Source organism: Chanos chanos, chromosome 1 (assembly GCF_902362185.1).
Source record: "Chanos chanos chromosome 1, fChaCha1.1, whole genome shotgun sequence".
NCBI lineage: Eukaryota > Metazoa > Chordata > Actinopteri > Gonorynchiformes > Chanidae > Chanos > Chanos chanos.
In genome coordinates this window covers 761,935-776,433 of record NC_044495.1, presented here as the reverse complement: position 1 = coordinate 776,433, position 14,499 = coordinate 761,935, and the positions used below count along the sequence as shown (strand labels likewise).

The window sequence follows — 14,499 nt, the reverse complement described above, 5'->3', positions numbered from 1 at the left end:
TGACGTAATGACATAGCTAGAATGTGTATGGGCCATAAGATCTCGCGTTATTTTCGTGCCAAATATAATCTCGTTCCTTCCGCGTCGCGGCCTTTCCTTTTTCACTTAGGTGGTGAAGGTGCAACAGTAATCGGTCGTCCCGAATCCGGGTTCATCCGACACCCTCACCAATTCAAGCCGAACTGAGCTCAACTTCAACAAAGACATCATGCCTCCTAAATTCGACCCCAACGAAATTAAAATTGGTACGTGAGAAAATGACAGTGAAATACTGGAACTTTGGAAGCGGATCTGCACACAGGCATTAGCATACACGGGGCCTGGTGGCACTTTTTGTGTATTCCTACTACTGTGGATGTAACGTTTGACTTTTGTTTTTATCAGTGAAGTACTTAAGTCCATTTGAGTGATTTAAGATTTGGTAGAGGGTTAGGATTAGGCCAGACGCAGCATAGTTGTCTAGATAGCAGTGATAACCCTGCCAGCTAAGTAGCGTTTGCATTTACAGCATAGGTTTGTGCGGAGGATAGTGTTTCACGGCATGTGTAGTAAATTCAGCTGTACACGACAGAGCATACGGTGGAAGCGTAAACTTAGTCGTCGTGTGTTTTACACGGAGTAAAATTATTGAATATAGTGGCACTTGCGTACCCGCTCTCCGCGGACTAAGAGAAGCACGTGTTTGCTCGGGGTATTCACCCGAGGCATACTTGGTCACGTTTCATTTAGCGATTTTTAATAGCTTGTCGAGGTCCAGTGTAAATCGTGTTACTCATGAGATGAGAATGTGAATTTATCTTGCCTCATTATCCTGTAAAAACGGTTTTTGAATGACGTTCTTGGCATTGTGAACGGAGAACACTTCTGCTACAATGTGTAAGCTCTCACCGTGCCGTCGCGTGCATATGATGCGTGCCACAAAGCGGCGCATAAGACCCATGTAACTCAGCTCTGAAGTTGTCTTTTAGTGTGAGCGCAACGGTGGAGTATATTAAAAGATTTGCAGTACTGGTAGAAAGACTTCTCAGAACGTTTTTCTATGATGGTTACTGTACTCTCACTACAGCGACACTTGTCTGGGTGACTGAGTTGTAAAGTGGCAGATTTTGATGCGGTTTTCGTTTCCACACCTTTTTCTTTTTGACGCTCCAGATATTTTGCAGTATTGAAGATTGGATGAAAGCTTAAATACAGTGTTATGTACAGCTTTTTTTTTAAAGTCATTCGTGAATGTCGTAGTTTGACGTTTCTCCAGCCTTCACTCCGAACCGTTTTTATTTTGATACTGTCATTAATGCAGTTTCTCACTTGAGGCGAAGTATCTGCTGGAGATGTATGGCAACTGACCACTGAGAGTATTTTGTACTGTAGCAGTTCAGATCTCTTTGTAGCAAAATGAACATGTATTTAAAAACGCAGCTGAGTCTAAGAGCCAGTACTGAGCTGTGATGGGCTGTACTTTGAAAGTGGTGGTGTGCTGTAAATTAAGTGTGTGTGTTCAAAACTAGGACTACAATTTCCATTAACGGCTTGTGTTTCAGACATGCTGTGGTTCTAAAGTACATGTCTTAGTTATGTTACAGGTTAACAATGTCATTGTTTAGGCTTTGTGCCAGACCGTTGATCCGTATCTCAGAATTCCCGTTTTTTTTTTCCAGTGTACATGAGGTGCACAGGTGGAGAGGTTGGTGCTACCTCATCTTTGGCACCCAAAATTGGACCTCTGGGTTTGGTGAGTGGTGATACCATTGAAGCCTCTCTCAGTTCTCTGTATTTGTCAGAATATTACATTTTAGACATGACAGGTCATTAACCAGCCTCCCGCCACTATGCTAGTCTGTGTGAGTGACTTGGTATAATCCAGTGGAGGCTGATATAGACCCAGCTCTAGGAAGCAGTGCCACCCAAACCAGTGGGTGACTCTGTGCCGAAAGGCCTGGAACAGACTGTCCAGTTTAAGCAGTAGTCTGACAGAGTTTTTTGTATGTTTATACGTTTCAAATTAAGTAACGACCCCCCCCCACCTATTTTTTTCCCCCCTCGACATGTTCAGTCTCCCAAGAAGGTGGGTGATGACATCGCCAAGGCCACAGGTGACTGGAAGGGTCTGAGGATCACAGTCAAGCTGACCATCCAGAACAGACAGGCGGCAGTAAGTCTAACACACTGACCATCCAGAACAGACAGGCAGCAGTTAGACTAACACACTGACCATCCAGAACAGACAGGCGGCAGTAAGTCTAACACACTGACCATCCAGAACAGACAGGCAGCAGTAAGTCTAACACACTGACCATCCAGAACAGACAGGCAGCAGTAAGTCTAACACGCTGACCATCCAGAACAGACAGGCAGCAGCAAGTCTAACACACTGACCACCCAGAACAGACAGGCAGCAGTAAGTCTAACACACTGACCATCCAGAACAGACAGGCAGCAGTAAGTCTAACACACTGACCATCCAGAACAGACAGGCAGCAGTAAGTCTAACACGCTGACCATCCAGAACAGACAGGCAGCAGTAAGTCTAACACACTGACCACCCAGAACAGACAGGCAGCAGTAAGTCTAACACACTGACCATCCAGAACAGACAGGCAGCAGTTAGACTAACACACTGACCATCCAGAACAGACAGGCAGCAGTTAGACTAACACACTGACCATCCAGAACAGACAGGCAGCAGTTAGACTAACACACTGACCATCCAGAACAGACAGGCGGCAGTAAGTCTAACACACTGACCATCCAGAACAGACAGGCAGCAGTTAGACTAACACACTGACCATCCAGAACAGACAGGCAGCAGTTAGACTAACACACTGACCATCCAGAACAGACAGGCGGCAGTAAGTCTAACACACTGACCATCTAGAACAGACAGGCAGCAGTTAGTCCAACACACTGCAGTACCTCTGCAGTAGCTCTTTAGATGCTTTGAAATGGTTACATTTTTAAAGGTGTGTCATGTGTCACTACAGTGTCTTTCTGTCCCTCTGTCAGATCGAGGTGGTGCCCTCTGCCTCTGCCCTCATCATCAAAGCCCTGAAAGAACCACCACGCGACAGGAAGAAGGTCAAGAACAGTAAGTAGTCACTTCCTGCACAGAGGTGGATGCCCTAGGGACAGCTTTGGTATCTGAATGATGTTTAGATCAGTTCTGTGTGAAAATCCTGTTTAAGGTCCACCAGACGCGCACGGTTTTGATTTCTCCAAACAGAAACATGTTCAGACACAGTCCATTAGTTTAGCTCAGGTCAACGCTGGGACTGGGCTCCTGGGGAGAAAAGCATGAATGATTTTCTTTTCCCGATGCATGCAACATTTTAAACATTTTCAGACCAAAGTTCTGGATTGCCAGCCTCCCGCCACTATGCTAGTCTGTGTGAGTGACTTGGTATAATCCAGTGGAGGCTGATATAGACCCAGCTCTAGGAAGCAGTGCCACCCAAACCAGTGGGTGACTCTGTGCCGAAAGGCCTGGAACAACAAGACACACGCATTGCACATAGAAATATACTGAAACGAATACAGTAAACGCCTTATGTAAACGTGGATTGAGTTTATTTTGTTTTAAAGTCGACTGTGTTGGTTTTCCTCTCCAGTCAAACACTCCGGAAGCGTTCCGTTTGATGAGATCGTCAACATCGCCCGGGTCATGAGGCCTCGCTCCATCGCCAGGGAACTCTCTGGTATGAACAGCTTTTACTCACGGCAAATATTTCTCTTTACATGTGTCAGAATATTACATTTTAGACACGGCAGGTCATTAACCAGCCTCCCGCCACTATGCTAGTCTGTGTGAGTGACTTGGTATAATCCAGTGGAGGCTGATATAGACCCAGCTCTAGGAAGCAGTGCCACCCAAACCAGTGGGTGACTCTGTGCCGAAAGGCCTGGAACAGACTGTCCAGAGACTACTGAAGACTACATATCTGGTCCCCAAAAAAACGATTTTAAACATTAGTTTATGTTTTTAGGAACCATTAAGGAGATCCTTGGGACAGCTCAGTCTGTGGGCTGCACCATTGATGGACGACTCCCTCATGATGTCATTGATGACATCAACAGCGGGAAGCTTGAGTGCCCCTCTGTGAGTGTCTCTGCGTTTTTCGCTTGTCCTTTACCTTTTGTCCCTGGACTGAATTTCATCCCAGTAATGCACTTTCTTTCTCTTTCAGGAGTAAAACAGGACGGAAGAAGCAAGATAAATAAAAACTGTTTTGGAAAAATAAGTTTGTCCTGTCTTTCATACTTCACATACAGAGAGACAGTTCTACTACTGTTGCATTTAAAAAGTTGCAGAAGTGAAGGAAAAAAAACAAACAAAAAACCAAAACTCAAAGTTACAACAACTTTCCCCGAAACCTTTATTATGAAAAGTAGCAAAGCGTAATTCAATAGTACCAGAATACAAATTGTCAATAAGATTTTGGATCGGCTGCTCCCTGAATCCACAGGCACAGGCCTGATGCTGCTCCAGTATCATTTTATAAAGAGAAACCAAGTTCTAGAACTCTTACTGGGAATATCAAAGCAGTTCTTCATAGTAGGTCCACATTTGACACTTTAGTAGGAACTGTCTACAGATCTCTTTTTAAAAAAAAAAAAGGGTCCCTTTTAAATCCAATTGTAAATGTATGAACACAGTTGAATGTGGATGTGCTTGTATCCGCGATCTTTGACATGAAGTGAAGATGTCCTGCCAAAGCCTGCTTCTCTATGACTGGCTAATGAAAGTCTTTAAGCTCAACGTGGGTCCAGACAGATTCATGAGACTCTAATACTCAGTGTGCACTACACCCAAGACACCTCTTACTTTACCATGCATCACGCTACACATCTACTGTCAGGGTCCCCCATCAAGGCCTGGTGTGACCCCAGTGTGACCCGGGTCACATCCCAAAAGGTCAACACTCAGTTTTCCACCTCATCTTCCTCCTCATTCTCTGCATCCTGCTCTTCATCCATGCGCTCCTCTTCATCCTCCTCTTCCTCTCGACTTTTATCGTTGTCGTCTACGCCATTCTTCTTCTCCTTGTCCTTGCGTTTCTGCTCGGAGGCCTCCTTCTTACCTTTCTGTCCTTTTTTGTAGGCTGGTGAAGAGTACAAAAAAAAACCATTTAAGCACTGTGCACACGAGAAGCTACAGAGAGGCAATGGTTGCTCTAATGTCAGATTTAAAAATCACAGGCCTGACATAAACTTTATTTTGTAAATATGAACAAATCCGCGCTCAAGTTCGATCCACTGTGGAACTGAACAGGTAGGTATACCTGCACATCTCCAGAGTAGGACATTTAGGGCCCCCACCCCGCCTGAAATGAACATGTACTATTGGTGGGGGATGTATTATGGTCAGCTAGTGTCAGTGTTACTTTGTAAGAGCATGCTATGGTCCTTTAGGATTAGTGTGGTGCGGAACACGGTATGGCAATGTCCGTTCGAGCACTTACCCTCAAGCGCCTCGCGCAAAGGTTGTAGGAAACGTTCGAACTCCATTTCCTCCATAGCCGCCATCACATCTCCGGCATTAAGCGTTTTTCTTTTCGCCTTCATTGCGAAGTTGTTTGCACTGTGGGGGTGCAATTAATTAAATTCACCCTTTAAAACACAACGTTCGACGCTTTGCTGAATATTAACCCATTAGCAACAACAGACGAGTGCGAAACTTTGTTGGGCGATAAACATACCAGGATGTGGCGTACAAAACGAAAACGCTGGCTGCTTGAGAAATGGCCCTTCTTGCTTCTTTGGACACGTTAACCCCATCTGGTAACTTCATTAAAATAAAGACAGAAGAGGAAAAAGAGGACACTTTCAAACCATCCCTGATTTTCATGCATTCCTATTCACAACAGAATTACGAGGCTACATCACAAGTTGACATCCGTCTGAGTATTAGATGATGCGTGAATACAAAACAATTAGACCAAACTGTCAAGATACTGCAGTAAAGAAAGAGATTTAAACGCTCAACTAATTACGGGTGAGGGAACAAACACTATCTTAGAACGAAGCCTGAACTCACTGCCTCTTTTATGATGCGCGTAATGACAGCGTTTGGAAGGTTGAGGTCCTCCGGTCTTTCTGCCATAGCTGTTGTTCTTCGCTACAGCCTGAAAGGTTAGCTAAAACTGTGCGATGGACACAAGTGAACAAGCTTACTACTCAGGCTGTCGGTGAGGAAGCGCTATATGCACACCAGTGAAATTGAAGGTTCAGTTGAAAGATTGAAATACTCCCGCGCTTGTGGCAGCGTCGCACGAAGGCTAATGTTAGCCAGCTAATATAGAGTGTCAATACTAGCTGCTGCTGAATAAAGCTTCCATAAAAATGCTGGCGGAGAACTCCGGTGATGCGTAAAAGAGAAACGCAGCATTCGATTGTGGCTGTGCAATGTCTAAATATGTTGAATTTTCATTCCAGCTCAATCTACTGCCACTTTCCCGACAATTATTAGAGCCACTCGTTTGTTTTGAGCCCGCTCTAACACCGAAAACCACGTGTTTGCACTTTAACCTTTTAACTCTCCACTCAAAACGTCACCAATGCACTTTGCCGCGTACAGATCTGTGATGTAGTAAATAAAAGTAAGGAGACTGCCACTCGAAAGCGGGCTGTCAATACAGTATTTCAGTAGTACAGTATGGATTTACGAGTGGAAGACATTTTAGTTATGATATTAGATTATTTTTAGCTATGGTTGATTATAACAATTGTAACTGACCCAGCTGTAGTTAATTATAATTTTCCTTTAACTTACTTGCGTGTGTATTTAGTGGTGGTACAATCAGCTCATCAGGTCTTCAGGTTTTGTGCTCCGCCTTTATTGGAAGTCGCTTTGGACAAAGGCGTCTGCAAAATGGATACATGCAAATGTGACAGTTATAGACCATGATGATGGATTCGTTGTGCTTGTTGACTTTTATATATCATTTGATAGGATAAGCCATGGATTTATGTTCAAGGCTATTCAATTCGTTGGTTTTGGCAATTATTTTCAAAAAGTTCATTATATACTTTTTATTTTTATCAATACCTGAAATTATGGCCCTACGCATAAAAAGAATACAATTTCATTGCATAAAGTGCTAGGAAGACACCCTCTTTAAAGTGGTACAGATGTTTTAAAAGCTGTCAACTATTTTGAAGAATTTTCATTACTATTCAGTCTTCAAATAAACAAAGACAAATAGCCTAAGTGAGATTTGCAGTTACGGAATGTGATGTGACAGAACTAAAATGCCATCTCTTCTAAAATACAACGACTTATTAAGAAATGATTGTAAATAAGAATGAAAACGAGGACAGTATGTTCAGTTTCAACCCCATACTTGTTAAAACTAGATTTAAGCAGCAAAGGGAACTTTTGGTATCTCATGATATATTTAACGAAGTATTAATTATCTTACTTTTATTTCTTGTGCCAACTGCAGACGAGAACGGGAAGAAAACTCTGGCTTTGTTTTGAAAGTAATTACAGTCGCAGAGGCACTCACAAGGGACTCTCCAAATATCGTTATCAAGAGATTTACACACTTTTACAACGATTTGTCCATATATACGTGTGTTTCTGTGACAAGCTAGGAGGAATTTTGCGTTGCCGGTGCATGATGTTTCCGTAGTGTAGTGGTCATCACGTTCGCCTAACACGCGAAAGGTCCCCGGTTCGAAACCGGGCGGAAACACGCGCCGTCCTTTTTCAAGCGGGCACTGTTACGACGAAAAGATCCCTGACCAAAACTGAATTTCAAAATCAAGAGACTGGCAACTTCCTTACCGTCTATTCAGTGCGACGTTTTGAATTCTACGTCTTCGAGCCTATCACGCAAAAGGTCCCCGGTGGAACCAGGCGGAAACGCAAGGGCTCTTGTGGGAAGTGAGTGTGGAGCGTGTCTGCCGTGTTGAGCCAGCTTTACAGCGAGCTACATGGCTGTCCATTCGGCCCAACGCTCAGATCCTCCTGCAAGGCACGAGAAACGTGCGCGCGCGTAGTATATACTTTTGTTTCTTTCACCACGCATATTTTCAGACACACAGCAGCACGGGTCCATGCGAGACCGCTGACCGTCTTTTTGTTTGCGGTGTGCGTCTCTGTGGCTCTGACCAGGGCAGACATTTGGCGCTCACAGAGCGCTATCTCTAGCAAAGTTGTCCGTCTGTATGCACGTGCTAGCTGATGCACTCGACGCTTAGCGGGCTAAGCAGGAAAAGCTGCGAAACAACTTGAGTTGCAATAGTAAGACCAATGACTTGCATTGCGACTCACTCTTTGTGGCAAACCAGTGAGGCCTACACTACTTGCTGTACGTTTATGAGTCAGGTGAGTTAGGCTAATGCTTGGGACTTTCCCTCTGGACCAGGTGCTGGTTAGGCTGGCAAAAGAAGTGGTTGGCCCCAACACAAAAAGCTAGGTGTCAAAAGCACAACTTGTGACGCTCTACGCTAGCAAAAAAGTGGGTGCTTCTGAACCTCATTTGACTGAGACGAAGCTCAAACGAAGAAAGCGTTTTCCTTGTACCGAAGAACTCTCTGTCCTTCGGTCCAAAGCGGCAGGCCAAAGTTTGCCAGCACCACTCCTTAAGTCTGGAGCTGTAGGAAAATTGAGATGCGCCGGTCACACTCCTGCTCAGGCATGCGGACGAGGGGAAGCTGGAAAGAGGAGAAGCTGGAAAGAGGAAAAGTGCTGTCCTTCGAGCCGGATTTGAACCAGCGACCTAAGGATGCCTACAGTTAGTCCTACAGTCCTCCGCTCTACCAACTGAGCTATCGAAGGGCGGGGGGCTGGCGGGAGGCGCTTGATCTTATAGCAGTACACGTGGCCATCACAGCCAAGCGGAATGGTTTGCACGCCTATCGTCTGCCTCGCCCACCCGGACGGGGCCGGCCGCCTTTGCCCCAGGCACGCAGGTTTCCGTAGTGTAGTGGTCATCACGTTCGCCTAACACGCGAAAGGTCCCCGGTTCGAAACCGGGCGGAAACACGCGCCGTCCTTTTTCAAGCGGGCACTGTTACGACGAAAAGATCCCTGACCAAAACTGAATTTCAAAATCAAGAGACTGGCAACTTCCTTACCGTCTATTCAGTGCGACGTTTTGAATTCTACGTCTTCGAGCCTATCACGCAAAAGGTCCCCGGTGGAACCAGGCGGAAACGCAAGGGCTCTTGTGGGAAGTGAGTGTGGAGCGTGTCTGCACGAGAAACGTGCGCGCGCGTAGTATATACTTTTGTTTCTTTCACCACGCATATTTTCAGACACACAGCAGCACGGGTCCATGCGAGACCGCTGACCGTCTTTTTGTTTGCGGTGTGCGTCTCTGTGGCTCTGACCAGGGCAGACATTTGGCGCTCACAGAGCGCTATCTCTAGCAAAGTTGTCCGTCTGTATGCACGTGCTAGCTGATGCACTCGACGCTTAGCGGGCTAAGCAGGAAAAGCTGCGAAACAACTTGAGTTGCAATAGTAAGACCAATGACTTGCATTGCGACTCACTCTTTGTGGCAAACCAGTGAGGCCTACACTACTTGCTGTACGTTTATGAGTCAGGTGAGTTAGGCTAATGCTTGGGACTTTCCCTCTGGACCAGGTGCTGGTTAGGCTGGCAAAAGAAGTGGTTGGCCCCAACACAAAAAGCTAGGTGTCAAAAGCACAACTTGTGACGCTCTACGCTAGCAAAAAAGTGGGTGCTTCTGAACCTCATTTGACTGAGACGAAGCTCAAACGAAGAAAGCGTTTTCCTTGTACCGAAGAACTCTCTGTCCTTCGGTCCAAAGCGGCAGGCCAAAGTTTGCCAGCACCACTCCTTAAGTCTGGAGCTGTAGGAAAATTGAGATGCGCCGGTCACACTCCTGCTCAGGCATGCGGACGAGGGGAAGCTGGAAAGAGGAGAAGCTGGAAAGAGGAAAAGTGCTGTCCTTCGAGCCGGATTTGAACCAGCGACCTAAGGATGCCTACAGTTAGTCCTACAGTCCTCCGCTCTACCAACTGAGCTATCGAAGGGCGGGGGCTGGCGGGAGGCGCTTGATCTTATAGCAGTACACGTGGCCATCACAGCCAAGCGGAATGGTTTGCACGCCTATCGTCTGCCTCGCCCACCCGGACGGCACCGGCCGCCTTTGCCCCAGGGACGCAGGTTTCCGTAGTGTAGTGGTCATCACGTTCGCCTAACACGCGAAAGGTCCCCGGTTCGAAACCGGGCGGAAACACGCGCCGTCCTTTTTCAAGCGGGCACTGTTACGACGAAAAGCTCCCTGACCAAAACTGAATTTCAAAATCAAGAGACTGGCAACTTCCTTACCGTCTATTCAGTGCGATGTTTTGAATTCTACGTCTTCGAGCCTATCACGCAAAAGGTCCCCGGTGGAACCAGGCGGAAACGCAAGGGCTCTTGTGGGAAGTGAGTGTGGAGCGTGTCTGCCGTGTTGAGCCAGCTTTACAGCGAGCTACATGGCTGTCCATTCGGCCCAACGCTCAGATCCTCCTGCAAGGCACGAGAAACGTGCGCGCGCGTAGTATATACTTTTGTTTCTTTCACCACGCATATTTTCAGACACACAGCAGCACGGGTCCATGCGAGACCGCTGACCGTCTTTTTGTTTGCGGTGTGCGTCTCTGTGGCTCTGACCAGGGCAGACATTTGGCGCTCACAGAGCGCTATCTCTAGCAAAGTTGTCCGTCTGTATGCACGTGCTAGCTGATGCACTCGACGCTTAGCGGGCTAAGCAGGAAAAGCTGCGAAACAACTTGAGTTGCAATAGTAAGACCAATGACTTGCATTGCGACTCACTCTTTGTGGCAAACCAGTGAGGCCTACACTACTTGCTGTACGTTTATGAGTCAGGTGAGTTAGGCTAATGCTTGGGACTTTCCCTCTGGACCAGGTGCTGGTTAGGCTGGCAAAAGAAGTGGTTGGCCCCAACACAAAAAGCTAGGTGTCAAAAGCACAACTTGTGACGCTCTACGCTAGCAAAAAAGTGGGTGCTTCTGAACCTCATTTGACTGAGACGAAGCTCAAACGAAGAAAGCGTTTTCCTTGTACCGAAGAACTCTCTGTCCTTCGGTCCAAAGCGGCAGGCCAAAGTTTGCCAGCACCACTCCTTAAGTCTGGAGCTGTAGGAAAATTGAGATGCGCCGGTCACACTCCTGCTCAGGCATGCGGACGAGGGGAAGCTGGAAAGAGGAGAAGCTGGAAAGAGGAAAAGTGCTGTCCTTCGAGCCGGATTTGAACCAGCGACCTAAGGATGCCTACAGTTAGTCCTACAGTCCTCCGCTCTACCAACTGAGCTATCGAAGGGCGGGCGCTGGTGGGAGGCGCTTGATCTTATAGCAGTACACGTGGCCATCACAGCCAAGCGGAATGGTTTGCACGCCTATCGTCTGCCTCGCCCACCCGGACGGGGCCGGCCGCCTTTGCCCCAGGCACGCAGGTTTCCGTAGTGTAGTGGTCATCACGTTCGCCTAACACGCGAAAGGTCCCCGGTTCGAAACCGGGCGGAAACACGCGCCGTCCTTTTTCAAGCGGGCACTGTTACGACGAAAAGATCCCTGACCAAAACTGAATTTCAAAATCAAGAGACTGGCAACTTCCTTACCGTCTATTCAGTGCGACGTTTTGAATTCTACGTCTTCGAGCCTATCACGCAAAAGGTCCCCGGTGGAACCAGGCGGAAACGCAAGGGCTCTTGTGGGAAGTGAGTGTGGAGCGTGTCTGCCGTGTTGAGCCAGCTTTACAGCGAGCTACATGGCTGTCCATTCGGCCCAACACTCAGATCCTCCTGCAAGGCACGAGAAACGTGCGCGCGCATAGTATATACTTTTGTTTCTTTCACCACGCATATTTTCAGACACACAGCAGCACGGGTCCATGCGAGACCGCTGACCGTCTTTTTGTTTGCGGTGTGCGTCTCTGTGGCTCTGACCAGGGCAGACATTTGGCGCTCACAGAGCGCTATCTCTAGCAAAGTTGTCCGTCTGTATGCACGTGCTAGCTGATGCACTCGACGCTTAGCGGGCTAAGCAGGAAAAGCTGCGAAACAACTTGAGTTGCAATAGTAAGACCAATGACTTGCATTGCGACTCACTCTTTGTGGCAAACCAGTGAGGCCTACACTACTTGCTGTACGTTTATGAGTCAGGTGAGTTAGGCTAATGCTTGGGACTTTCCCTCTGGACCAGGTGCTGGTTAGGCTGGCAAAAGAAGTGGTTGGCCCCAACACAAAAAGCTAGGTGTCAAAAGCACAACTTGTGACGCTCTACGCTAGCAAAAAAGTGGGTGCTTCTGAACCTCATTTGACTGAGACGAAGCTCAAACGAAGAAAGCGTTTTCCTTGAACCGAAGAACTCTCTGTCCTTCGGTCCAAAGCGGCAGGCCAAAGTTTGCCAGCACCACTCCTTAAGTCTGGAGCTGTAGGAAAATTGAGATGCGCCGGTCACACTCCTGCTCAGGCATGCGGACGAGGGGAAGCTGGAAAGAGGAAAAGTGCTGTCCTTCGAGCCGGATTTGAACCAGCGACCTAAGGATGCCTACAGTTAGTCCTACAGTCCTCCGCTCTACCAACTGAGCTATCGAAGGGCGGGTGCTGGCGGGAGGCGCTTGATCTTATAGCAGTACACGTGGCCATCACAGCCAAGCGGAATGGTTTGCACGCCTATCGTCTGCCTCGCCCACCCGGACGGGCACCGGCCGCCTTTGCCCCAGGGGACGCAGGTTTCCGTAGTGTAGTGGTCATCACGTTCGCCTAACACGCGAAAGGTCCCCGGTTCGAAACCGGGCGGAAACACGCGCCGTCCTTTTTCAAGCGGGCACTGTTACGACGAAAAGATCCCTGACCAAAACTGAATTTCAAAATCAAGAGACTGGCAACTTCCTTACCGTCTATTCAGTGCGACGTTTTGAATTCTACGTCTTCGAGCCTATCACGCAAAAGGTCCCCGGTGGAACCAGGCGGAAACGCAAGGGCTCTTGTGGGAAGTGAGTGTGGAGCGTGTCTGCCGTGTTGAGCCAGCTTTACAGCGAGCTACATGGCTGTCCATTCGGCCCAACAGCTCAGATCCTCCTGCAAGGCACGAGAAACGTGCGCGCGCGTAGTATATACTTTTGTTTCTTTCACCACGCATATTTTCAGACACACAGCAGCACGGGTCCATGCGAGACCGCTGACCGTCTTTTTGTTTGCGGTGTGCGTCTCTGTGGCTCTGACCAGGGCAGACATTTGGCGCTCACAGAGCGCTATCTCTAGCAAAGTTGTCCGTCTGTATGCACGTGCTAGCTGATGCACTCGACGCTTAGCGGGCTAAGCAGGAAAAGCTGCGAAACAACTTGAGTTGCAATAGTAAGACCAATGACTTGCATTGCGACTCACTCTTTGTGGCAAACCAGTGAGGCCTACACTACTTGCTGTACGTTTATGAGTCAGGTGAGTTAGGCTAATGCTTGGGACTTTCCCTCTGGACCAGGTGCTGGTTAGGCTGGCAAAAGAAGTGGTTGGCCCCAACACAAAAAGCTAGGTGTCAAAAGCACAACTTGTGACGCTCTACGCTAGCAAAAAAGTGGGTGCTTCTGAACCTCATTTGACTGAGACGAAGCTCAAACGAAGAAAGCGTTTTCCTTGTAACCGAAGAACTCTCTGTCCTTCGGTCCAAAGCGGCAGGCCAAAGTTTGCCAGCACCACTCCTTAAGTCTGGAGCTGTAGGAAAATTGAGATGCGCCGGTCACACTCCTGCTCAGGCATGCGGACGAGGGGAAGCTGGAAAGAGGAAAAGTGCTGTCCTTCGAGCCGGATTTGAACCAGCGACCTAAGGATGCCTACAGTTAGTCCTACAGTCCTCCGCTCTACCAACTGAGCTATCGAAGGGCGGGTGCTGGCGGGAGGCGCTTGATCTTATAGCAGTACACGTGGCCATCACAGCCAAGCGGAATGGTTTGCACGCCTATCGTCTGCCTCGCCCACCCGGACGGGCACCGGCCGCCTTTGCCCCAGGGCACGCAGGTTTCCGTAGTGTAGTGGTCATCACGTTCGCCTAACACGCGAAAGGTCCCCGGTTCGAAACCGGGCGGAAACACGCGCCGTCCTTTTTCAAGCGGGCACTGTTACGACGAAAAGATCCCTGACCAAAACTGAATTTCAAAATCAAGAGACTGGCAACTTCCTTACCGTCTATTCAGTGCGACGTTTTGAATTCTACGTCTTCGAGCCTATCACGCAAAAGGTCCCCGGTGGAACCAGGCGGAAACGCAAGGGCTCTTGTGGGAAGTGAGTGTGGAGCGTGTCTGCCGTGTTGAGCCAGCTTTACAGCGAGCTACATGGCTGTCCATTCGGCCCAACACTCAGATCCTCCTGCAAGGCACGAGAAACGTGCGCGCGCATAGTATATACTTTTGTTTCTTTCACCACGCATATTTTCAGACACACAGCAGCACGGGTCCATGCGAGACCGCTGACCGTCTTTTTGTTTGCGGTGTGCGTCTCTGTGGCTCTGACCAGGGCAGACATTTGG

At 48.1% G+C, this 14,499-nt stretch overlaps 2 protein-coding genes and 14 non-coding genes across 16 annotated transcripts; 10 read left to right on the top strand and 6 right to left on the bottom strand.

Annotated features, from left to right (window-relative positions):
• Positions 1-97: 97 nt before the first annotated feature.
• rpl12 (ribosomal protein L12) lies at positions 98-4,232 on the top strand. Its single transcript, XM_030775797.1, has 7 exons — positions 98-245; positions 1,659-1,732; positions 2,054-2,152; positions 3,004-3,085; positions 3,606-3,692; positions 3,981-4,093; positions 4,182-4,232. The coding sequence occupies exons 1-7, from the start codon at positions 209-211 to the stop codon at positions 4,185-4,187; spliced, it is 498 nt and encodes a 165-aa protein (XP_030631657.1). The 5' UTR covers positions 98-208; the 3' UTR covers positions 4,188-4,232.
• On the top strand, positions 1,821-1,947 carry LOC115827217 (small nucleolar RNA SNORA65). The gene has a single exon (XR_004025923.1). It is a non-coding gene; the product is annotated as a small nucleolar RNA SNORA65 (small nucleolar RNA).
• LOC115827224 (small nucleolar RNA SNORA65) lies at positions 3,365-3,491 on the top strand. The gene has a single exon (XR_004025924.1). It is a non-coding gene; the product is annotated as a small nucleolar RNA SNORA65 (small nucleolar RNA).
• Positions 3,781-3,907, top strand: LOC115827210 (small nucleolar RNA SNORA65). Its single transcript, XR_004025922.1, has one exon. It is a non-coding gene; the product is annotated as a small nucleolar RNA SNORA65 (small nucleolar RNA).
• A 448-nt stretch (positions 4,233-4,680) lies between the features above and the next one.
• On the bottom strand, positions 4,681-6,168 carry pole3 (polymerase (DNA directed), epsilon 3 (p17 subunit)). The gene is made up of 4 exons (XM_030775842.1): positions 6,032-6,168; positions 5,694-5,779; positions 5,457-5,575; positions 4,681-5,096 (listed from the first exon to the last, which is right to left on the bottom strand). The coding sequence occupies exons 1-4, from the start codon at positions 6,095-6,097 to the stop codon at positions 4,918-4,920; spliced, it is 450 nt and encodes a 149-aa protein (XP_030631702.1). The 5' UTR covers positions 6,098-6,168; the 3' UTR covers positions 4,681-4,917.
• A 1,450-nt stretch (positions 6,169-7,618) lies between these two features.
• Positions 7,619-7,691, top strand: trnav-aac (transfer RNA valine (anticodon AAC)). Its single transcript has one exon. It is a non-coding gene; the product is annotated as a tRNA-Val (tRNA).
• A 1,001-nt stretch (positions 7,692-8,692) lies between these two features.
• trnay-gua (transfer RNA tyrosine (anticodon GUA)) lies at positions 8,693-8,779 on the bottom strand. Its single transcript is given in 2 exon segments — positions 8,693-8,728; positions 8,743-8,779. It is a non-coding gene; the product is annotated as a tRNA-Tyr (tRNA).
• A 134-nt stretch (positions 8,780-8,913) lies between these two features.
• Positions 8,914-8,986, top strand: trnav-aac (transfer RNA valine (anticodon AAC)). The gene has a single exon. It is a non-coding gene; the product is annotated as a tRNA-Val (tRNA).
• A 929-nt stretch (positions 8,987-9,915) lies between these two features.
• On the bottom strand, positions 9,916-10,002 carry trnay-gua (transfer RNA tyrosine (anticodon GUA)). Its single transcript is given in 2 exon segments — positions 9,916-9,951; positions 9,966-10,002. It is a non-coding gene; the product is annotated as a tRNA-Tyr (tRNA).
• A 133-nt stretch (positions 10,003-10,135) lies between these two features.
• On the top strand, positions 10,136-10,208 carry trnav-aac (transfer RNA valine (anticodon AAC)). Its single transcript has one exon. It is a non-coding gene; the product is annotated as a tRNA-Val (tRNA).
• Positions 10,209-11,209: 1,001 nt separating this feature from the next.
• trnay-gua (transfer RNA tyrosine (anticodon GUA)) lies at positions 11,210-11,296 on the bottom strand. The gene is given in 2 exon segments: positions 11,210-11,245; positions 11,260-11,296. It is a non-coding gene; the product is annotated as a tRNA-Tyr (tRNA).
• Positions 11,297-11,429: 133 nt separating this feature from the next.
• Positions 11,430-11,502, top strand: trnav-aac (transfer RNA valine (anticodon AAC)). The gene has a single exon. It is a non-coding gene; the product is annotated as a tRNA-Val (tRNA).
• A 985-nt stretch (positions 11,503-12,487) lies between these two features.
• trnay-gua (transfer RNA tyrosine (anticodon GUA)) lies at positions 12,488-12,574 on the bottom strand. The gene is given in 2 exon segments: positions 12,488-12,523; positions 12,538-12,574. It is a non-coding gene; the product is annotated as a tRNA-Tyr (tRNA).
• A 135-nt stretch (positions 12,575-12,709) lies between these two features.
• trnav-aac (transfer RNA valine (anticodon AAC)) lies at positions 12,710-12,782 on the top strand. The gene has a single exon. It is a non-coding gene; the product is annotated as a tRNA-Val (tRNA).
• A 987-nt stretch (positions 12,783-13,769) lies between these two features.
• Positions 13,770-13,856, bottom strand: trnay-gua (transfer RNA tyrosine (anticodon GUA)). The gene is given in 2 exon segments: positions 13,770-13,805; positions 13,820-13,856. It is a non-coding gene; the product is annotated as a tRNA-Tyr (tRNA).
• A 135-nt stretch (positions 13,857-13,991) lies between these two features.
• trnav-aac (transfer RNA valine (anticodon AAC)) lies at positions 13,992-14,064 on the top strand. Its single transcript has one exon. It is a non-coding gene; the product is annotated as a tRNA-Val (tRNA).
• The last annotated feature ends 435 nt before the right edge of the window (positions 14,065-14,499 follow it).